Source organism: Eumetopias jubatus, unplaced genomic scaffold, assembly GCF_037043125.1.
Source record: "Eumetopias jubatus isolate StellerSeaLion01/CBP00866 unplaced genomic scaffold, mEumJub1_p1.0 scaffold_5, whole genome shotgun sequence".
Lineage (NCBI taxonomy): Eukaryota > Metazoa > Chordata > Mammalia > Carnivora > Otariidae > Eumetopias > Eumetopias jubatus.
The window spans coordinates 74,895,598-74,919,360 of NW_028274811.1; the positions used below are offsets into that span (position 1 = coordinate 74,895,598).

Here is a 23,763-nt window from a genome sequence, read left to right on the forward strand (position 1 = left end):
ACTGAGGAAAAGGGTTCTTAGCAAGTTATGGTGGTAATCCCCCCAGACGTTGCCAAATTTTTTTTTATCCTAATCCACAATTCATGTATTGTTCCTCTAAGATAAAATCCACACAAAGTTGCCCATGTTTTAACGAGATAAGAGACAGCTGTCTCCTCCTCTTGTTTCATGGCTGGGCTTCTTAACTCCTTTAAGCTCACATGAGAAATAGAAATAGTCTGGCTCTGCCACAGCACGGACTGTTGTGGTACTGTTTCACCTTAAAAGGTTCTTAACCTTGTCTCTTAAGTTTTCACAGCATTAATCCATAAATTTTTGACTGTGGAGACAGGAAGTAAGTCTAGGCCAAGATGTATTATTTATTCAGCATGGATTCCAGACAGTTAATTCCTTAAAAATCCATGTTATAATATCCTATTTTAAGTTTGGGAATAAGAGAAGGGGAAGAACAGACTTTTGAAAAGTCAAATTCCAATTTTAAATGATTCGGGGTTCTTTTAAAATTGTATCTCAGTACAACTTCCTGATGAGCTCCAGGCCTGCCCTCCTGCTCTAGCCACCTAAAGAACACGGACCGCACCTCGTGGTCCGCCTTCGGTTGCAGCTCAGCCCACTGTTTCATACTCTGACTCCAGATAAAATATTCAGGTCAAAGAACAACTGTAGGCACTTTTCAGCAGTCCAGTCACATCAAAAATTTTCCTAAGTATTTAATGATTAAACATAGTAAGTTACTTAAATATTTTCAAATAATCCTGAAGGTACCACTAAAAGAGAGAGAGAAAGAGACCTGTAAGAGCTGTAACAAAGCCAGCTGATAAGCCTTGCCCTCAAACTTTTCCTGACGCCAAATTCTCTCTCCTACCCTCATCGACCTTGGGAAATGCAGCATCCCAACTGAGTGTTGGATTCAAACCTGCGTCCTTGAGAGTATTTTCCGTGCAATAAGCAGCATGATATAGAGATAGAAAAGAAACGGTTTTATCCTACTAACTTGTTTGAGCCTTTGTAAACAATTTAACTTCTCTGGGACTCAATTTCCTCTTTTGTGAAGTAAGGCTGATCTCTCCCTCGCAGAGCACTGGGGAGAATGTAGTTACATAATGTGGGTCAAGTGCAGAACCCAAACCCCAGCATGTATCAGGGATTCAGCCTCATCCGTTTATTCATGAACATGTCCTCTGGCACTTACTCATCCCTCCGGCCTAATTACACTGCTATACACTGAGGAGGCGGCAAGGGACCAGGCAAGGAACCCTTGTCCTCCTAGAGCTTACACTCTACCTAGGAAGACAAGCAGTCAACGTGGTTACTATTAACCTACTATCGTGGACAAAATACACTGAGGCTAGGAGTGACTGGGGCAGGGATGGCCTTCTTTCCACAGAGCAGCCTGGGGAGGTGACATGTGATGTGGGACCTGTGAAGGATTCAACAAGCGTTTCGGCTGACAAGTTAGGCAAAGAGCAAGCCAGGCAGAGAGAAATTTAGAGGCTTAGAGACAGCATCAGCCCCTTCTAGGCCAGGAGCAGGCAGCAGCTAGGCAGCTCAAGTGTCACAGGAGGGTGACCCACGGCGGCACACGCGCACTAGCAGGAGCCCAGTCATGGTCGTGTGCACAAGGGGAGGACAGGTTTGGAATTTATTCTAAGATCAACAGGTCAGGTTTCAAAGGAAGGGTCAGTCATGGGCTGATTTTCAGTTTTAAATGTGGGAAATGGTCTGGTATTGGCAAAGCAGGAAGCCATTCAGGAGGCTCTCGCCGTAGGCCAGGCAAGAACTCAGAAAAGCCTGGGATGCGATAAAAGCAGATGAGTGCACAGATAGGGTACAGATGCTGGAAGCAAAGCCAGTGAGACTCCAGGATGAACTGGATGTGAAGGCCAGAAAGGGTTCTGGGCTGACTCCTACACAGGAGGACGTTCTCCCTTCTGATGACATCCAGGCTTTTTCACTTCCATGCCCTACCTCAGGCCTTTTGCACCTGATGTTTCCTCTGCACACAACAGACACCTGCATTTCCTTCAGTCTCTGCTCACAAGTCTCCTCAACATCCCATAGCACAAAGCTCCCTTACCCCAGTCACTGTCTCCTTACCGCGCCTCATTCATCTTCAGAGCATATAGCCTGACTTCGGTCGCTTTGTCTCACAGTCCCCCAGTAGAATTGAAGCTTTGTGAGGGCAAGGGCTTGGTCTACCATGTCAATCTTGAGTTAAAAATGTCATATCTTTAAAGAATTACTGAGAAACAAAGGGATGAGCAAGTGACTGAATGCAATGTTTTGTTGCTACAGATCTGGTTTATGGACAGCTGTCTAGCTGCTCCTAGCTCATGACTGGTCCTCATCACAGACTAGCTCTGCTGTAGACCTCACTAGAGTTCAACCTTGAATTATGTGCCAGTTAATTTTACAAACCTGCATGAAAACTAGAGAGAAGGGATGTGACATTTTTGCATTTTCAAAGCATTCTCACTGTATCAAGCTCTATCATGGTATAACCAGACTATACAATGGAACTGTTCCTAAAAAGATCAGTATTAGGTTCTCAGCTTTTATCTGTGTGCAACCTATTTTTAAAGCCTTGTAAAATTTTCTACACCTTTGAAAACATTATTATAGAAGGGACCCCACACAACAATGACCTTGACATCAAATTCCATCAAATTTAAGGCTGAAAGAAAAGTCTGCTTTTCTGGGAAACTTGTATGTTCCATGGTTCCCTCCTCCTAGACAATGAGAATAACTCCTATTGTTTTCTCATTTTTTTCCTGACTGCTAGGAACCTGTGGTACATTTAGGGTACAATTGCAATAAATTATCCTCAGCATAAATCCCTCATATAGTTACCTCTTTCTGTAAATTATGCAGCTTTTTGTAATTTAACATTTCTTTTACATATCGACCTTGTAAGTTGCCTAAAATTCTTTCTCAAAGTGAATGTCATAAATAAGTAACGAGAAATCTTGATAGCAGAGAACCAAGATTCCAGACCTGCCTCTTTCATAATAACTAGATGATCATGTAGGTCGTTTATACCTCTAATGATCACTTTTAACATCCTAGGAAATAGAGATTAAATGTCTCCATTAATTTCTTAAGCCCAAATGTTTGTAATGACAGAGCTAAGACTTCTTGATGTGTTGAGGAAGAGGCATAGTTTTCAATAGTTTGCATCCAAAAAGAACATCTACTAGGTGACAAAATCCATTCCTAACTCATCACACCATTTTTTTGTCTACCCCATATTTATTAGCTAATTGTCACTTAAATTTAATTAACTTTTGGTTACCTCTTCAAGCCGTGCTCTTGTGGAGAACTGACTTGTTGTTCCAATTACCATATAGGTTAGGGAAGCTGAGCCAAGTTCAAACCTGGAAATGGAAATTGTCAAGATGTATCATAAAATATTTATTCATTCGACATGTGTTTGTAAGTGCCTTGTGCATGTTACAGCATTTAACTAGAAACTGCTCAGGCATGAAAAATCCATGACATGAGCCGTACCCTCCAATGCGTTAAGATGTAGTTGTAAAAAAAAAAACACCAACCACTGAATAAATGATTCAGTACCCAAAAGAAAGCAGTAGAGGCTTAGTAAGTGCTACAAGAGCAAGGCAAGGGCAGGTGCAAGCAAGCAGAAGTGCTAACCCACGATGTGGGGTGAACTGTGCACAGGAGGGCTTCAAACTGGTCTGTGGGTGCGGAAAAGGATTCTTCCAGATAGACTGGAACAGCTGACTATCCAGATTCATGAGTTAGCACTAAATTTAAGTTCTCTATTTTCTAAGAATAGTTTTTTAAGGACCTCTACTTGCTATCTTCAATCAAAAAACCCCCTCTAGACAATCACTGTTGTTTTACAAACAAAGCTAAAACACAGGCAGGTTTGTGGACTTTTCTACTCACAACACAATTTTTGGCACTACTTACTTTTGTATCAGTTTATCCCAATTTTCCCTCAGAAACTGCCAGGCCAATCGATATCCCACCGGGTTCCTACCGACAGCTCCAAGAATATGTGGAAACTCTTGAATTTTTATTACATCTCCCTTAAAACCTTCATCTAGTAGCCTAGAATGATTAAGAGAAGAAATGTTAACAATAGAGAGTCCCTGGAAAAGTTATGAATTACTTCAATAAAATAATGTGTGAAAGAAAAAAGCCCATCTGTCAATAATAAACATAAGATAAATAGGTGACCAGAGCACTAATAAAGTTGGTATGGCTACATAATAAAAACTAACATTTAGTATTTACAACACCCATTCTCATATATTCCCTTGTTTGTTCATAAGAGAAAATAGGTAAGAAAGGCCTATGCCGTATGTATTTCTAAACATGTTAAAGAGACACAAATATATATCCCTTTATTTTTCCTAACACCTGCTTGTCCCCTAATTAATTACTGTACCCATCAGATGTATGCCCACTTGAATAAATATTCCCAGCAGAAAAGGCAATTCCCAGCTGAGAGAACAAAAAGAGATGTTGGAAGGATCTGAGTTCATTTAATTCCTCCTGGCCACATGAACATGAACAAATTACTCACCACTGAAGCTTGTCCTCATCTTGGCTAATACAGAGGGCAAATTCAATTTTTTCTTTCTCAGAAGTAGACAACGATGACTGATACTTTCTATAAAGAAAATCCCATCCTTCAGGGTTCTGGACCCCCACAGCAAACACTGCCAAGGTCACGTCGCTGGGCAGGCTGTGGAAAAGAACATTGCTGGTGACAGTCTGAAATGCAGGAAGCATGTTTGGATGTAGAGTGGTGACCAATGACAAACTGATACACTGGCCCAGTGATCAGAGCAACATGCCTGGAAATATAAACAAAAATCTCCTCTTTCCTTCAGTTAGATTTTATGAGAGGCAGAAGGAAGTATCTACAATTAGGTTTTAAGTACCCTTCTCAAAAACAATGTGAAAAGCCACTTGGATAAATACCTACGTATCTAACTGGGTAGATGCTGGGTAACTGGACAGATGATCACTTCTTAAGCCAAAAGAAAGAAATTCAAACTAGACTCAATATGTAGTCCATGAACAAAAGTCAGGAATCCAACAGGACCGCTGTTTGGAGGCATTTCTTTAAATGGAACCATATAGATTGTTGGCTATTTCCTAGAGAGATTTAAGCCCCAAATATTAAAGTCCAAGAATAAATTCCAAATACAGGAAGAGCCTACTTAGCTTCGACAGTATCAGCAACTACTGTACACACCTCATCAGGGACTTTGGAGGCCCAAAGAAACAACTATTATGGCATGTACTGCTTCTGTTCCTGTCCAGGACAGCAGTTTCAGTTCTAAGCCTTACCTCTATTAGATGGAAATTATTCTAATCCTATTTTAACTCTCCAGATATTTGACTTTTATATAGAGACGTTCCCTCCTAGCAGTTCTTAAAATAGAAAGTTGAGATACATAGAAAAATCTTAAAAAGCAATTTATTTTCCCAAAAAGTACACCAGGGGAGGTTTGCTTCTACTTGTTTTTCTTTTCTCCCAACATTTAGCCCTGATGAGGAAAAACAGAACAGAGAGGCTTTATATGAACTAACCGGTTGTTCAGTAAGCACAGACCTCAAATTTCCATCGGCTTCCTTCCACTCTCTGAAGTAGGCTTCTGCCCTCCGCACGCAGGGCTGATACTTGCGCACACACGCAAGGAGCAGCAGCTGACTCCGCAGCATGCGCTGGGAGACTGAGCCCTCATCTGTCCACGTCTGACTATCAATGAGGTCCCTCAGCAGCCACAGGAGAAAGGCCTGCGGGGAAAGCCACATGCGTCACCAGTACTGTCCCCGGCCATCTCGGCTTTTAGAGGAGCCGATATATCCTCAGGTGGTGGGAGTTCATTTTTAAAGTTTGATCCAACTCTTTTTTAAAACCACACAATTCTGTTTACATTTAATTATAAAAGGGGTCAAAAACAAGAAAATGGTTTTCACTATTTGCATAAAAATCTTTAATTTTTAAATTTTTTATTGTTATGTGAATCACCATACATGACATCATTAGTTTTTGATGTAGTGTTCCATGATTCATTGTTTGTGTATAACACCCAGTGCTCCATGCAGAACGTGCCCTCTTTAATACCCATCACCAGGCCAACCCATCCCCCCACCCCCCTCCCCTCTAGGACCCTCAGTTTGTTTCTCAGAGTCCATAGTCCGTCATGGTTCATCTCCCCCTCCAAATACCCCCCCTTCAGTAAAGTGGCAGGATATGAAATCAATGCACGGAAATCAGCGGCATTCCTATACACCGACAACAAGACAGAAGAGAAATTAAGGAGTCGATCCCATTTACAATTGCACCCAAAACCATAAGATATCTAGGAATAAATCTAACCAAAGAGGCAAAGAATCTGTACTCAGAAAACTATAAAATACTCATGAAAGAAATTGAGGAAGACACAAAGAAATGGAAAAACGTTCCATGCTCATGGATTGGAAGAACAAATATTGTCAGGATGTCAATGCTACCTAGAGCAATCTACGCATTTAATGCAATCCCCATCAAAATACCATCAACTTTTTTCAAAGAAATGTCTAACAATCTTTTATAAATACACCTTTCTCTATTTAAAAACCACGATGAACGGCCACTTTTGAAACAAACTAAGTTTATAGGACTGAATTTTGAGAGCAAATTATACAACAGGACTTTGTAACATTTTGCCAAAAATAATGATTTTGTGCCTCTTCCTCAAGTACCTGAGTCATGGAGTATCTTAAGAGTAACCATCAAAACGAGATACCACCTCACACCGGTCAGAATGGCTAAAATTAAACAAGTCAGGAAACAACAGATGTTGTCAAGGATGCGGAAAAAGGGGAACCCTCCTACACTGTTGGTGGGAATGCAAGCTGGTGCCGCCACTCTGGAAAACAGTATGGAGGTTCCTCAAAAAGTTAAAAATAGAACTACCCTATGACCTAGCAATTGCACTACTGGGTATTTATCCAAAGGATGCAGAAAGAGTGATTCTAAGGGGCATCTGCACCTCAGTATTTATAGCAGCAATGTCCACAATAGCAAAAATGGGAAAGAGCCTAAATGTCCATTGACAGATGAATGGATAAAGAAGGTATGGTGTGTGTGTGTATATATATATATATATATGTACACACACACACACACACACACACACACACACACACACACACACACACAATGGAATATTACTCAGCCATCAAAAAGAATGAAATCTTGCCATTTGCAATGATGTGGATCCAACCAGAGGGTATTATGGTAAGCGAAATAAGTCAAAGACAGACAAATACTATATGATTTCACTCATGTGGAATTTAAGAAACAAAACAGATGAGCATATGGGAAGGGAAGGAAAAATAAAATAACAGGGAGGCAAACCATAAAAGACTCTTAACTACAGGGAACAAACTGAGGGTTACTAGAGGAGAAGTGGGTCAGGGATGGGGTTACTGGGTGATGGACATTAAGGAGGTCACATGATATAATGAGCCCTCATTAACCCATTAACACTGGGTGTTAAAAGCAAGCGATGAATCACTAAATTCTACCCCTGAAATTAATAATGCATTATATGTTAACTTGAACATAATAAAAATTAAATAGGGTAACCATCCAAGGACAAAATGAAATAAAGGATTTGCAAAAAGAAGGGAATAACAAATCCATAAAATTTAAGTACAGATTCTTAGAGTGCTGTGGCTTTAGTGTTGGAATGAAACCCAAATCTTTGCTATTTAATCCAAATACTAATTCTGATGTACTTTTCTTTTATATGAAGACATACATATATATACAATGGTAGGATGCTTTCCCACACGCACACAAAAGCAAACCAGTATGTAACTACTCAGTTTATTGAAGGCTTCTACCTTGAATTGATTTTCCACTTCATTCATATCTCTTTTCTCCATCAATTTATACATAGGTATCAGCTCATTCAAACCTTGGAACACTGGCATAATTTCAGTTTCACGTTTCAAGTACAGCGTTAAATCCAAGGCTTTTTCAATTGATAGCTTCCCATTGCTGGCAAGAGATACCATGGTTAGCAGTTTAAACAAAAACCAGGCAATCAACTTTGTGTTTCAGAAGATATTTTAATCTCCCAGCAAAACATTCAATCAGATATAAATGCCCTCCTTATTAATTAACAGTGACCTTTATATAAGTATCTTTTCTTTCACATATAACACTGGCTTATTTACCACTGTGAGGGAAGTTTCTTGAATAATAATAGAGTCAATGCTAACTTGTGGTGAAGACAAAATGGAGACAGGTCAGTATCCGTCCCTCTAAGAAGCAACAGACTGGGTGGGTGCTCAACATCCAGAGTAAGATAGTGATTTTTATCAAAATCAGTAACGTTGGTCAGAGAGACTGCCACCCAATCAAAAGTCTGAGTGTCTGTATTAAACACATTCTTGTCTCCATTTCAGAAAGAAAGTGAATATAGATAAAAGCCTTCCATTATGAAATAAAAAAATCTTAAAAACAAACCCTTCATTATGGAGGGCAGGTGTTCAAAGTCTCAGTGGCAGGATATATGTTAAGTACAAAACCCTACAAGAAATAAGCAATACTATTACAGAGGGAAATAGTCTCAGGTAGGCAGAAACAACCGGATAAACCACTTGTATCTTTATCCCCCATTGCCTTTGCCACCCTGAGAGGTCCAGCAAATGAAGAACCCAACATTTAGAACAAAGGGACATGGGAAATGAGAATTAGAGAATCATTTCTTCCCACCTGGGTCACTGCCCTGGGGACTGCAGCTCTGCCGAAATACTGAAGAATTTTGAGTTTCAGGCTTAGGACCCATTTCCTTAAAAACCATTGGCATAAGGCAAAAAAATTATAGAGTGAACACTGTCCTCAACAACTCAAACGTCATGTGGTTGGGCCACATTTTCTAAGCTCTATTCCATAAAGCTTCCATTAAATTCAGGCATCCAGTTTGAGGAATGTGGGGGGAGAAATCCTTTAACCCAAGAGACAAAAATGCAAACAACTGGGTACTGAGCCACGTGGTCTTCTAAGAAGGCTTCAAAAATGTGAAAGACTCAGCACAGCAGAAACCTCCTGAGCTTTAGGATGGCCAGAAAAGCTACAGGACAAGGCTTTAGGGATGAGGGGCTTCTCCACAAGGTTGATCTCCTGGTTTTCTGTACTTTTGCATCGGTCTGACCTAAGCTGTTAGTAAGATTAAAATACAGATTACTTGCTTTAGCTTACTCTGTAGACTCAGACACGTGGTTAATCCTAAGACTAAAAGCAACCTTAGAATTTAAGAAGAACTTAGGGGAAAACACCCTTCAGCTTCTTACTAGCAAGTAATCATTTTCATCTTTAGAAATTAAGCATTTGAATGCTAACAGCTGCTTTCAGAAATAAACCAAGACCTTGAGGAGTATTACCTGACGAGCTGAAATGCATTGTTGATGAGACTGGCCCGGTCATTGCTGCTGACTGTTGTGTGTGCGCCTTTTAAAAGGCCAGTCAAAGAATCCCATCCATCATTCTCATAATGCACAATGTAATAACCGTTCATTCCAACATTAAATTTGATCCATTCTACCTCTTCTGGAAGGATGAGCACATCTAGAGCAAATAAAATAAATCATAGCTCCATTTTCTCTCTTGACTGATGAAAGCTTTTCTGATCAGAGACTGGACAAAGAAACTAAAGGCAAGTTTAATATTGAACAATTTTAATACTGAAAGAAGTTTCATATTGAACACATTTCTTCTAGAAACCAGAAAAGTCCATTCCAATAGGCAAAAGCCAGCACTAGCTTTAGGCACCAATTTTTTGAGATTTATAGATCGATGAGAAGAATACAGCCACATTTCAGGCCATACATGAGACATGATGCAGCAGTGTTAGTCAAAGAAGGGGGAATTTTCACTAGTAATCCCTCCTTCTTAGTATTATATAACTTAGCTGCTTTAATCTCTATCTGGCAAGACACTGGCTTTTTTTTGCCACCAGAGACAACTTCTATCTTCACTAGAAATTGAAAGCCAACAATTTGCTGAATATAAAGGTTGACCTGATCCTTCGGTTTTAACCATGATAAACAGTAAAACAAACGTAGTAACTAAGTCTTACATATTTCCAGTTTCTTCTGGACTTAACCTAGTTATTTCTATGGTAAGTTACCTGTTTTTGTCTTCAGCAAAAATCTTTGAACTGAGTCTGATTTGCTGGTAATGAATGTCAATGGAACATGCCACAGGTACCTTAAAGAAAGGACAGATTATTTGTTGATTCAGTCCAACAAACAGTTATTAAATCATCTATCATATACCAGACCCGGGCTAGTTTAAATGATGGTACCAAAACTACTATAGCCAAGAGGTCAAGATGTCACCAGCCTGTTTTCCAGCTTTGCAAGGGGTGTCCGCTCAAGCACTATTCATTCTTCTTGGACTTCTTCAGCAGAGCTGGGAATTTGGGCTCCAGTGATCCCTAGCATCCTCTGCAGAGGTTGGCTGATTGGAACTCAGAGGTCCTACCTTAAAGACCTTGGCCACTATAAATGGCACAAAGTGACATCATGTGACTTCTACATCATTTGTTAAGAATAGATTATCACTTCAGTGGAATTCCTGTCAATGATGCACAAGCTGAATCTCATCATGAAGAAACAGCAGAAAACAAAAACTGGAGGACATTCTATTAAAAAAAAAAACTGGCCTGTGCTCTTCAAAAATGTCAAGGACAAGGAAGAAAAATATTGAGGAACTGTTTCAAGAAAAAAAGAAAAAAAATACAACTGAACATATGTGACAATACAATGTGAGCCTACACTTAATCCTGAACCAGAATTTTTTTTTGCTATAAAGAGGTTATTAGGAAAACTGGAAAAGTTAAATCAGGTTTATAGATCATAGTTATTAGATCAATTTCATAATTTTGATAATTATACTGTGCTTACATAAGTGAACATTCTTGTTTTTTACGGAACTATCACACTGAACTATTTCAGGATACAGGACATCAGGTTTCCAACTTACTTGCAGTTAAAAAAAAAAAATATATGCTACTGTGGATCCAGGAGGGCAGCATAGGAGGACATTGAACTCCTCTCCTCCTGTGGATACACTAAATCTATACCTACATATAGAGCAATTCCTCCTGAGGAAGAACTGAGGGCTGACTGAATAGCTTCTGCACAACAAATGACAGAGGGACCGCACAGAGAAGGCAGAGACAGAGACAGGATAACAACAGGAATCCCATCCCAACGCAGTGAGGGAGGGCTATTACTGAAGGCCTCACACACGGACTTGCCCACCCTGGGATTTGATGAATAGCAATATAAAGAATAACTAAATAATAAGTGAAGGGAAACCCACTAACTCTAGATCATCCACCAAACAGTGGGTAAACCGCTAGAACTCTCCGCAGTCGTAGGCACTGGTGAGCACCACTGGGTACATTCTCCCCCAACCAGAATATTATGGACAGGAGCAGGGTTCAGTCCCTCTCGCCAGCGGCTTAGGGCCACCCCAGCACATCCGAGGCCCCTAGCCCACACCAGCTCCAGTCGTCCTGCCACAATGGCCCCAGCAGAGTACTCTGGGACCCTCCTGGCTTATACCCAGTCAAGCCCCAGCCATCCTACCACATGGCAGGACAACCCAGGAGCCTATGGACCGCACCTGGTCCCACTCCAGCTCTAGACATCCTACCAGGGCAGCATCTCCCCCAACTCCAGCTGTTTCTCCAGGGTGGCCCAGCGAAGGAGTGCCTCAGAGCTCCCCAGTCCATGCACACTCCAGCTCTAGCTGTCTCACCAAGGCAGCTCCAGCACCGTGTTTGGGACTCCTGGGCCCATGCCCTCTCCGGCTCCAGCCAGATGGGGCATTTCCCCCATCCCACTCCAGCTTCAGCTGGACAGCCAAAGCCACTAGGCACATGCAACCTACGCAGGTTACACTAACTCACAGAAATAGACATATGAAGTCAAACAAACTAAGGACACCAAGGATTATATTCCCAACAAGAGAAAATGAAAAAATCCCAGGGGGGAAAAAAAAGAAAACTAATGAAATAGGTAAGTAATTTACCTGATAAAGAGTTCAAAATAATGGTCATAAAGATGTTCACTGAACTAAGAATGGAAGAATACAGTGAGAACTTCAATAAAGAGAAAATTTAAGTACCAAATAGATGTCACAGAGCTGAATAATAACTTAAGAAAAATACAAGCCATCAGCAGATTGGATGATACAGAACAGATCAATAATCTAGAAGATAGAACAGTGGAAACCACCCAATCAGAAGAGCAAAAAGAAAACAATTAAAAATGAGAACAGTATGTAAAGGACCTCTGATCAAATGGCAAGTGACATTCACATTCACATTATAATGGTCCCAGAAGGAAAAGAGGGAAGAAAGGGGCAGAAAACTTAAAGAAATAATGGTTGAAAACTTCACTAACCTGCGGAAGGAAGTAAACATACAGGCCCCAAAAGCACAGAAACTCCCAAACAAGAGAAATCCAAAAAGATTCACACCAAGACATATTTCAGTTACAATGTCAACAATTAAAGAGAAAATCTTAAAGGCAGCAAAAGAAATACAAACTCACAAGAGAAACCCTAAGGCTATCAGCTTATTCTTCAGCAAAAACTGTGCAGACCAGAAAGGAGTAGCAGAATATATTTAAAGTGCGGAAAGGGGCAAACTTAATACCAAGAATGACCTACCCGGTAAGGCTATTATTCAAAAGAGAAGGAGAGAGAGATTTTCCAGTATAAGCAAAAGGTAAAGGAGTTCATGACCACAAACCAGCCTTACAAGAAATGTTAAGGAATCTTAAGAGGAAAAGAAAAGGCCACAATAGAAATAAGAAAAAGAGAACTACAGACCAGTATCTCTCATGAATATAGATGCAAAAATCCTTAACAAGGTATTAGCAAACTGAATCCAACAATACATTAAAAAAAAAAAAAATACGCCACAATCAAGCCAGATTTATTCCCAGGACGCAAAGGTGGCTCAGTCTCTCTCTCAATCTCTCTCTCTCTCTCTCTTTCTCTCTCTCTCTCTCACACACACACACACACACACACACACACACACACACACACAGAATCAACATGATACATCCCATAAGGAAAAGGATAAACTATAGGATCATTTCAAAGATGCAGAAAAAGCACTGGACAAAGTAAAACATCCATTCATGATAAAAACCCTCTGAAAAGTAGGTATAGAGGAAACATACCTCAACATAATAAAGGCCTTATATGCAAACCCAAACCAACATTGTACTCAATGGTGAAAAACTGAATGCTCTTCCCCTAATGTCAGGAACAAGAGAAGGATGTCACTCTCATCACTTTTAATCAACATAGTACTGGAAGTCCTAGCCATAGCAGACAACATTAAAAAAAAAAAAAAAGGCATCCAAATTGGCAAGGAAGAAATAAAATTCTCATTATTTGCAGATGACATGATACCATACATAGAAAACTCTCAAGGCTCCATTAAAAAACTACTAGAACTCATATCTGAGTCTAGTGAGGTCATGGGATATAAAAATCAATGTACAGAAATCTGTTGCATTCCTATACACTAATAATGAAACAGCCGAACATGAAATTAAGAAAACAATCCCCCTTGCAATTGTACCAGACACAAAGTATCTAGGAATAAACTTAATCTAACAGGTGAAAGACCTGTATTCCGAAAACTATAAAAACACTGATGAAAGAAATTCAAGACGACACAAAGAAATGGAAAGACATTCCATGCTCATGGAATGGAAGAACAAATACTGTTAAAATGTCTATGGCACACAAAGCAATCTACAGATTTAACACAATTCCTATCAAAACACCAACAGCATTTTTCACAGAACTTGAACAAAAAATCCTAAAATGTGTATGGAACCACAAAAGACCTCAAATAGCCAAAGCAACCTTGAAAAAGAAAAACAAAACTGGAGGTATCACAATGCCAGATTTTAAGTTATATTACAAAATGGTAGTAATTAAAACCATATGGTACTGGCCTAAGAACAGACACAGAGATCAATAGAACAGAATAGAAAACCCAGATCATATGCTTAATTAATCTTCGACAAGAGAGGAATGAGTAAACAATGGGAAAATGTCTCTTCAACAAATGGTGTTGGCAAACTGGACAGCTACACGCAAAAGAATGAAACCATACCACTTCCTTTCACCATAGACTAAAATAAACTCAAAATGGATTAAAGACCTAAATACAAGCCCTGAAACCAGAGAAGTCCTTGAAGAGAGCACAGGCAGTAAGGTCTCTAACATCAGCTGTAGCAACTTCTTTCTAGAGAGGTCTCTTAAGGTAAGGAAAATAAAAGCAAAAATAAACTACTGAGACTACAGCAAAATAAAAAGCTTCTGCACAGTAAAGGAAACAGCCAACAAGGCTAAAATGCAACCTATGGAATGGTAGAAGATATTTGCAAATGATGTATCCAACAAAGGGTTAGTATCCAAAATATATAGAACTTATCAAACTCCACAGCCAAAAAAAATCCAATTAAAAAATGGACAGAAGCCATGAACAGACATTTCTCCCAAGGAGACATCCATATGGCCAACAGACACATGAAAAAAAAAATGCTTGACATCACTTACCAGGGAAATGCAAATCAAAACTACAATGAGATATCACCTCACACCTGTCAGAATGGCTAACATCAAAAACACAAGAAACAAGTGTTGGTGAGGATGTGGAGAAAGGGGAACCCTCGTGCACTGGTGGTGGGAATGCAAACTGGGGCAGCAACTCTGGAAAACAGTATGGAGGTTCCTCAAAACATTAAAAATAGAACTACCCCTATGATGCAGCAACCGCACTACTGGGCATCTACCCAAGGAATATGAAGACACTAATTCAAAGGGATACATGCACCATGATGTTTACAGCAGCATTATTTATAATAGCCAAATTATGGAAACAGCCCAAGTATCCATCAATAGATGAATGGATACAGAAGATATGATATATGTATAAATAATGAATATTACTCAGCCATAGAAAATGAAGTCTTGCCATTTGCAACGACGTGGATAGAACTGGAGAGTATAATGCTAAGCGAAATAAGTCAGAGAAAGACAAAAATACCGTATGATCTCACGCATGAGTGGAATTTAAGAAATAAAACAAACAAGGACAAAAAGAGAAACCAGGAACCAGAAACAGACTCTTAACTATAGAGAACAAACCGATGGTTACCAGAGGGGAGGTGGGTGGGGGGGGGGGATGCGTGAAACAGGTGTTGGGGATTCAAGAGCACAGTTATCATGATGAAAAGAAAATAAAGTAATAAAAATAACAAGTACAGGTAAGAATGAGGAGGAAATGGAAGGCTCCGTTTTCCTGATGCTGACAGTGTAGATTGGTGCGGTCACCATCATAAACAGTATGTAGGTCGCTCAGAAAATTAAAAATAGAACTACACTATGATCCAGGAATCCTACATCTGGGTATTTATTCAAAGAAAATGAAAACACCCACCTGAAGAGATACATGCACCTGTGTGTTCACTGCAGCATTGTTTAACTATAGCAAGATACGGAAGCAACGTACGTATCCACTAATAAATGGATAAAAAGATGTATATATACACATATGTACATACACGCACAATGGAGTATTAACCATAGAAAAGAATGAAATCTTCCCATTTTCAACAACAGAGATGGACCTGAAGGATATTATGCTAAGTGAAAGAAGTCCTACAGATAAAGACAAATACCGTATGATTTCACCTATACGTGTAATCTGAAAAACAAAACAAAACAGAAAGACTCAAATAAAGGAAACAGACTGTTGGTTATGGGGAGTGATGCAGGGCGGGGGTGGGGAGTGAAATAGGTAAAGGAGATTAAGATACAAACTTCCAGTTTTAAATAAGTCATGAGATGTACGGTGTAAGGAATACAGTCAATAGTACTGTAATACTTTAGTGACAGATGGTAATAAGATTTAGCGTTGGTATTTTGCAATGTGTAAATATACTGAATCAGTATGATGTATATCTGAAATAGGATAGTTTGTCAATTATAATATACATATGCTATATAGAGAGGATACAAAAAGATGAGCACATTTTTAACTGTATTTTGGATTTTACATGGAAAGATTCTCTTTTAGGTTTTATATACATATTTCAGGTTAGATGTAAAGAGAGGAGAGAAGGGGAGGGAGGGGGAGAGAGAATGATAAAGCAAATGTGGTCAAGAGTTAACATATGCGGGGCGCTTGGGTGGCTCAGCTGGTTGAGCGTCTGCCTTGGCTCAGGTCATGATCCCGGGGTCCTGGGATCGAGCCCCACACTGGGCTCCCTGCTCAGTGGGAAGCCTGCTTCTCCCTCTGCCCCTGCTGCACCCCCTGCTTGTGCTTTGTCTGTCAAATAAATAAAATCTTAAAAAAGTCAACATATGTGTATCTGGGTAAAGAATACACGAGCATTCTTCGTGCTCTTCCTGCAACTTCTCTGTAAGTCTGAGAGTATTTCAAAAACAAATTTTTTTTAAGTACTGTCCATCTAGGGTCAGTCAAGGTGCACTAGCTCCTTTCCAGTGGTGTCCTTCTGAAGTATTAAAACCAACAAACAGGCTCCAGGATCTAATGTAGACTTCCAAAAAACAGGCTCTCATAATCCCCAGAAATCACCTGAATGTTTATGTCCTCAGCTCCAACCCAAATGCCAGGCACTATCGGCATTTAGTGGCAGTTGCTTAGTTTAGAGCTGTTTCCAGTTAGTAACGGGAATTACCATCCCATCAAACTACAGAACACGGGAATGTTAAAATACTGATACATTATGAGCTTTACTGAGATGAACCAAGGTTGAAAGCCACATTTATCCTCTTGGGAAGATGGTCGTGTATAACTCGACTTCACAGGATACAGAGATTTGACTGAAATATTTTAGCGGTCAAGACAAGAGCAGTCTGAAAAATAAAGTCTCCCCGCACAAGGCAGGTGTTACCGAGGCAACAGCCCCAAGTTTTCCACCCTGAACGTTACCCAGTTTCTGAGGCGTCCTCGGGTGCTTTCCTGTAGTGCTCCTGCCTCATGTGCACGTTCCTCCCCCTCACGGTGACCGTTATCAGGGGAAAGCCCTTCTGCAGCGTCCACGTGTTCATCATGGTTTTTACATCAAGGCCTTCCTGTCGCCAGTGCTGATACAGACAGAAAACAGATCCGTGAGCACTCGCCCAACGCTGATGGAGAGCCCAGGCTTGCGCTCACCGGGCGGCTACCTGTTCACAACCCCTGACCCCTTGCTCTGCTCGCCAGCCCCTGCCCACCTCCCTTCCCCACACCGTGCGCTGCCGTGGCCTTCCCGTCCGAGCGCAGACTGCTTGCTTTTCCGTTCTCTTCCTCTACCCACAGGTACAGGTCACGGCTTATGAGCATGTACTGTGTCTGGTTCTACCGGGCATCCCTTGGGCTTGGCACACTGCACCCAGCAATGCTGGCTCAGACAAGCAAGGTGGGAAAAAATGTTCAGCCGCTAACCTGTACTTCCCAAGTGCTAACATCAAGATGGTCCACACTCAGCAGTTGTAAACTCAAAAGCCGATACATTCTTTGATACTAAAAAAGCTTCTAAGGATATTTAAGAGCCAGTCAAAGGATAAAAACACTATATAACAAATCTACTGTACCCCTGAAACAATACATTATGTTAATAAAAATGGATAAATAAAAATAAAAATAAAATTCACACTGGAAAAAAAATAAAATGTTCACAAAAGGCAAAACAAAAAACAAAAAAAACCTAGAAATCACGGAGTAAAGCAATCTCTCAAAACCAAAATGCTCCCAAAAAATGAAAATATGGTGAATAAAATTCAGCTGAATCTCTAGACTCAACCTCCACTGCCTATGAAAATACTCCACAAGTCCAGATAAACAGACTCATATTGTTTTGGGACTCAATTATTATGAATTCTTTACAGCTTAGCAGTTAAAAACATGAGTTAGATCTAAATTCAGTCCCCACGCTGCAATCTACTCAACATATGCTTTTAGATTTCACATTCCCATCTGTTAAGCTAGAAGTACCCCGCTCACAGGTTTACTCAGAGACGTAAAGGAGTCAAGTGCTTAGCACGTGCCTGACACGTAGTAAGTGCTCAAGGATGCCTGCTGCCCCTATTTGTTTTTTCCACAAATGAAGAGCTATAGAAAGGACCCACGTGGCCTGACGGATACAGCCCCAGTGTACCACAAAAACAGGTCATAAATTCACTGCTTTCCAGAGAACGAAGCTGAACGAATTAGTACCAGTGATATGTGTTACCCACAAAGGTTATGCAACTCCATGTAGACAGCTTTTAAGAGAAACTGTAAAAAGCCTGTCAGTCAGCTACAGTTTAAGCACAATCTTATGTGGAGTTAGAGTGATATAATGATGGACTTCAGAGAGTTTGGCCCAGAGATTTCCCTCAAAGAATACGGTGTAAGCATATGAGCTCTGGGGTCCGACGTACAGCTGTAAAAACTTACTGAGGTTGAAGATGAATGCGGATCCCTGGAGCAAAAGCCATCCATCCTTTCTGTGCCATCTGTAGGGCAAATCTAAAAACCAAAACTAAACGTGTTATTCTTGGTTCTCTAGAAAACACTCAGGATTCTTCACAGAGGGATTAATAAGGTGTAGAAAACCACCACCACCACAACATGGTAATAAGCCCGGCGATGCCCGAGGCAGATATAAACAAACCACACTCACACTTGCCATACGATCCCAAAGGTCCTCATTTCTTGTGTTTCTGTAGCTGTACTTCTGGAGATACTGCACAATACCGCTTTTAAATGCGTCGGCACCGAGATAATCCCTCAGCATATTCAGAATACAAGCTCCCTGAAAAGACAACGTAGGTAATTGTCAGTTTAATCATCATCTAATCTGCCGCCACACTTTTATTTTGGAGGAATTCTTCCAAAATGCAACCGTGGTAACATTTTCAAAGTCTCGTGACTTGTGACACAATTAAAGAAAGTGGGTTTACAGAAAAAGAATTTTTTCAAAGAAGTGGGTAAACCTGGCCCTGTCTAGGCAGGGGATTGAACAGGACTGTTTCTCTTCTTAGTCCCCTAGGGCCATCATTTTCTAAGAGCAACCAAGCCTCCCCACAGGGCCAATGACCACCACCGGCCATTATCCATAGGTCAGGGCACAGTGGTGCTGAACCAACACTTGGCACCACCTCCTGCCTTCCCTGGGGCCACTCCGGAGCAGCAGTGGGGAAAGTAGCTCCAACAAGAGATGGAAGCGGAGGTACCAGTTAAGGAACAGGGGAGGGCAGGCAGCCCGGAGCAGAGAGGGCCAGAGGAACACAGGCAAAAGGAGCAGAAGACTCGAGACCCTGTACTCCTGTGTGAAGAGTCCTTTCCCCTCCACCCTCACAACTGTAGCTCCCTTTTCACATGCAGAAATATTGACCATATAGGTGTGAGTTTATTTCTGGGCTCACTTCATCTCTTCCACTGAGCTAGGCCTCTGTAGGTCTGTTTTTACCTCCCCTGCACTGCTGATGAAAACATCGAAGAAATACTGTTCTGTTTATTACAAATAAATCGGCCAAATAAAATGATAAATGACCTTTTCTGCCTTGTTGAAGACAGAATGGTTGGGAATGGAAAGACAATTGGGAAAGCAGAAGCTTGATCTCATGAAGGAGGACCTAGGACTTTAGCTCTGGCTTGTATTGCTGAGGGAAATACACAGGCCCCCTGTGACCAGTGTGACTGCAATTCTTTCCTTTCCCTTGTCCAGAGAAGCCAGCTAAAGATTTTTATATAAAATCTTCCATTAAATGTTAGCAACCATTTCCGATTTTATTATTAAACACATTGTATAGGACAGTATTCGGCAGTTCAACAATACCAACCATTTCTGAAGGCGCCAAAAGGCAAGCTACAGGAGGTAGGAATGTTTGCCTGGTGCAAAGGTGAGGCTCAATCAAGACCCGTTTGTTGAATGATAAGTAAGAGGCAGCGTTCTTAAAGGCCGTAAATTTTCATTTTATGACAGAGTAAATGAAAAAACCGACTCAAAGGTCATCTTCAGGACTACCAATCAAACTGCAAGTTAGGCCTTAAAGAGTGAACTCCAGCCAGCATGGGGCAGCATATAAGGCATTCAATCTGGGTTGTTCCTTATGAAGGGAAAGCCACCCCACAATCCTACCTATCATCTCTCCACCCAAGTCTTTAGCAGTTTCGTGTCCAAAATGTACCCTTATCATCCATTTTTACCTTTTCATAAGAAACCTCATCAAACATCTCCCGAATCTGAGCAGGATCCTCCACAGCTGTTGAAATAGGGTGTGAAGAATTTAATGCATCTACCTCCATCACATTAAAACACTTGCCGAAGAAATAATCGTCCTGTTGAGACAAAGACAACATCACCCACGTGATTTATATTTTAGATAATAAATATGAAAGGACTAATGTTTGGTTTGGGATAATAGGTTTATACTTCAAATTTCTGGCCCAAACCTATTCCGTATTTATAGGGTTTACAAAATAAAATAGAATTGCTATTGCTAAAGAGCATCCAAGAAAAAATTTTAGGTGAACATTTTAGATTTTGTTCATCTTAAATCCTATCACTTTAGAAGACCATATTCTCTTACAAACAAAACCATGATGCCTGGAGCCAAATAGCATCAAAACAACAAACTAAAGTGTATAGATTGCAACATCTCCAATCATCTTATTTTAAAGCAAAGAAATTTAGATTTTAAACCATGTGGTCAAAAAAAAAGGGGTAACAAACTCAAAGTATAATCTGGTTTTTTAGGGCATATTACCTAATAGGATAACATACACACATAATCATTTTTATTAAGGGTTATGTGGAAATGGGAAAATATTTATGATCCATTGTAGTGTAATAGTTACATAGACATTTTAACTATAATAAATTATGTGTACAGAAAGATGAAAATGAGAAGTCAAAATTACAGTAGGGTAAAGGACTGTTTGAGGTTTTTTTGTTTTTACTTAAAGTTTCTTTTTAACTTTATTGCATGTGATTTTCACAAGTTAAATACCTGATTAAAAAAAAACCAAACAAAACACGTAAAGGTTTCAAAGCATTCAGTTTGTGACTCCTGAGTGTAGGCTCATATATAAACAAACGTACAGTTACCTAAAGCAAATGGGATCCTATTTGATTTGACAGGTAGAATCCTATTGAAATAACAGCAATCTGTACTTAATAATCCTTCAGTGAACAACCTGAAGGTTGAGGAAATGATATGCAACAGACAGGTTGTCATTACTTCTATTTCTTTGATACTAAAGGAGGGTAAGATTCAACTTCATTTCCTAACAATCATAGGTTTGGAAATAAGCCTTTGTGATACCTTTAAAGTTCACTACCATTTTGGGAACCTGATTCCTAGCTCAACTATCAAGGAGTTAATATGTCTATGAATTCTATCATTGAGGATCAGTAAGTATTTTCCAGCAACACTGAATAAAACAGATCAACCTGTTAAAAATAAGTAAATACTTACAACTTTCATTTCAGGATGAGTCACACTGACCGACACAAACTCCATAAACTTGGCAAATCCCTCATTTAACCAAAGATCATTCCACCATTGCATGGTGACGAGGTTCCCAAACCACTAAAAGGAAAACAGTAGATTGTTCACACATTTCTAGGGAGACTGGATTATCTACACAGCTATAAACATAAGGCATTCAGGAGGAAAGATTTCACATGTGCGATGCCAGTATATGAGCAACATTTATAGAATACTTTATCAAAGTAAAAAGAAAAAACTTTCCATGTTCATTTTAAAAATGCTACCTGATGCTTTAAAGAACTCTCATTTTTACTTTGCCTTTTTTCCATAGGAAAATTATCGATCCAATTCGTATGTCAATATGAAAAGTCTCTTCTGCCCCGTAAAAGCAACATAGATGCAGTTTCACAATTTTTAAAAGCCTGATTAGCTTTGTGTACCTGGTGGGCGAGTTCATGCGACACTGTCATAGTAACGCCAAGCTTATCTGCTGCCGAAGACTTCTCAATGTCAAACAAGAGACTAGATTCTCTGTATGTGGTCAGTCCCCAGTTTTCCATAGCACCACTCTCAAAGTCCGGAATAGCGGCAAGATCTTGGGAAGGACACACAAATCTGTTTCCAGTCTTTAAATGACACACTGCCCGTACACGCTAACTTTCAGAACGGATGGGTGTAGGGATCCTAAGAAAAGCCAGGCTGGTTGTGCAGAATCCTATTCTAGGCTGGAAGAACCTTTCACAACTGAGAAAAAGAGGCTCTGTGATTCACTGAATTGCTCTGCTGCTGCGTGACCAAGTCAGATGTAGGTCCCAGGCCTCCAGACTCCCAACCTAGCTGTCTGACAGCAGAGTTTGGGGATTGAATACTCTTAAAAATTTCCTCAATAATCCACTAGACTTGGGATGCCCCAGGCTCCAGTTCACCTAAAATCTCAAACACACGATGGTCTTAAGAGCCCATTTAAGAAGGAAAATGCAGATTTTCCTTACACTGTATAAATTTGTTAAGAAAAATTTATTGAGCACCCTGTATATTCCTACCAAATATGTGCCAATCATGAAAAAAAGAAATGCACCTTCTGCCCTTTGCTGTCTGCCCACTAATCCAGTTGGGTTTATCTTTAAAGTCAGAAGGTAAAATGATCACCATGACATGCGCCTCAGAACCTAATCAAGATCTGTTTCTGCTCTAATTAGAATTTACTGTATAGATTAGGGGTGAGAAGATCAACCTGATGGTCGACACCTGCCAGAGTTTAAGGACTTGAACGGCTGAGATAACCACAGGAATGCCAATTAGGAGGATATAATCCATAGCTGACATCATTAAATGCCACAATTTGCAAAAACTGTGCAAAATCTTCACCTTGTTTGGGTAAGGGATATGGAATGCTGAAATAATCCTCGTAAAATTCTAGAAGAGTCACTGCGGTATCCAGTGCATAATCTGCCCGATGGATCTTGTCTGGCACAGAGTATACGGAAACCTGAAAAGAAATGAAAGATAGTTAGCTCTTCAAATGCTATTGTGGCTTCTCTCCACAACTGTATGGAAGATGGACATCAAAGGGTTTCATTTTCTGCTGTATGGTTGCCAATTAAGAAAAGTAGCAGTTCCATTTCCTGTCTTAGTGCTGTTTCTGATCAACTTCCCTTCTGAAAACTGTAACATGCTGGATAACATATACAAAAATGTCTTTTCAAATGTTCTTATGACATAGTGGAAAAGTAAAGAAAACTTAGATGCCAAAAGTGAGGGTGGCACCCTCCATAGACAGCAGCGGACACTAACCTAATACAGATAGATTTGAGTTTTCACAGCATTGAAGGTCTCAGGGGATAGGAGACCAGGTCCAGAGCCTGCCCAAGGTGGAAGCCCAACAGAAGACGCACCAGGCATAAAGCTGGACCCTAAAGGACCACACCCTTCTATAAGGGTAAACTAAAAATAGCCACCCTCTTCCTCAAGGAGACTGCAAGGGAAAAAAATGCCTTAGTCAGGTCTTGGTACTATATGGGGGAGGTCGAGGGAAGTCCTAAGAAAATCAGTAAAAGCTACTCTTCATGCTGGTTAGGAGCTACACTCACACTAACCAGGGCGCTCAAAAATCTGAAGCTAATAGGTTGAATTAAAGTGGTTCATGAGTTCGTAAATGCTCCCAGTCACCTGACAGGAGCAAACAAATTCTCTCT

At 40.3% G+C, this 23,763-nt stretch overlaps 1 protein-coding gene across 4 annotated transcripts in view; it reads right to left on the reverse strand.

The window, feature by feature from the left end:
* Positions 1 to 23,763, reverse strand: part of ERAP1 (endoplasmic reticulum aminopeptidase 1) — a 38,558-nt gene that overhangs the window by 2,050 nt on the left and 12,745 nt on the right. For all 4 annotated transcript variants that reach the window (XM_028092044.2, XM_028092043.2, XM_028092045.2 and 1 more), the window contains exons 5-18: positions 22,937 to 23,057; positions 22,009 to 22,163; positions 21,554 to 21,667; positions 20,283 to 20,414; positions 18,754 to 18,885; positions 18,528 to 18,599; positions 17,040 to 17,194; positions 10,167 to 10,246; positions 9,421 to 9,604; positions 7,876 to 8,032; positions 5,591 to 5,775; positions 4,553 to 4,714; positions 3,934 to 4,074; positions 3,293 to 3,374 (exon numbers count right to left, since the gene is read on the reverse strand). In XM_028092044.2, coding sequence (XP_027947845.1) covers positions 3,293 to 3,374; positions 3,934 to 4,074; positions 4,553 to 4,714; positions 5,591 to 5,775; positions 7,876 to 8,032; positions 9,421 to 9,604; positions 10,167 to 10,246; positions 17,040 to 17,194; positions 18,528 to 18,599; positions 18,754 to 18,885; positions 20,283 to 20,414; positions 21,554 to 21,667; positions 22,009 to 22,163; positions 22,937 to 23,057 — 1,872 coding nt within the window. The remainder of the gene's footprint in view (positions 1 to 3,292; positions 3,375 to 3,933; positions 4,075 to 4,552; positions 4,715 to 5,590; positions 5,776 to 7,875; positions 8,033 to 9,420; positions 9,605 to 10,166; positions 10,247 to 17,039; positions 17,195 to 18,527; positions 18,600 to 18,753; positions 18,886 to 20,282; positions 20,415 to 21,553; positions 21,668 to 22,008; positions 22,164 to 22,936; positions 23,058 to 23,763) is intronic.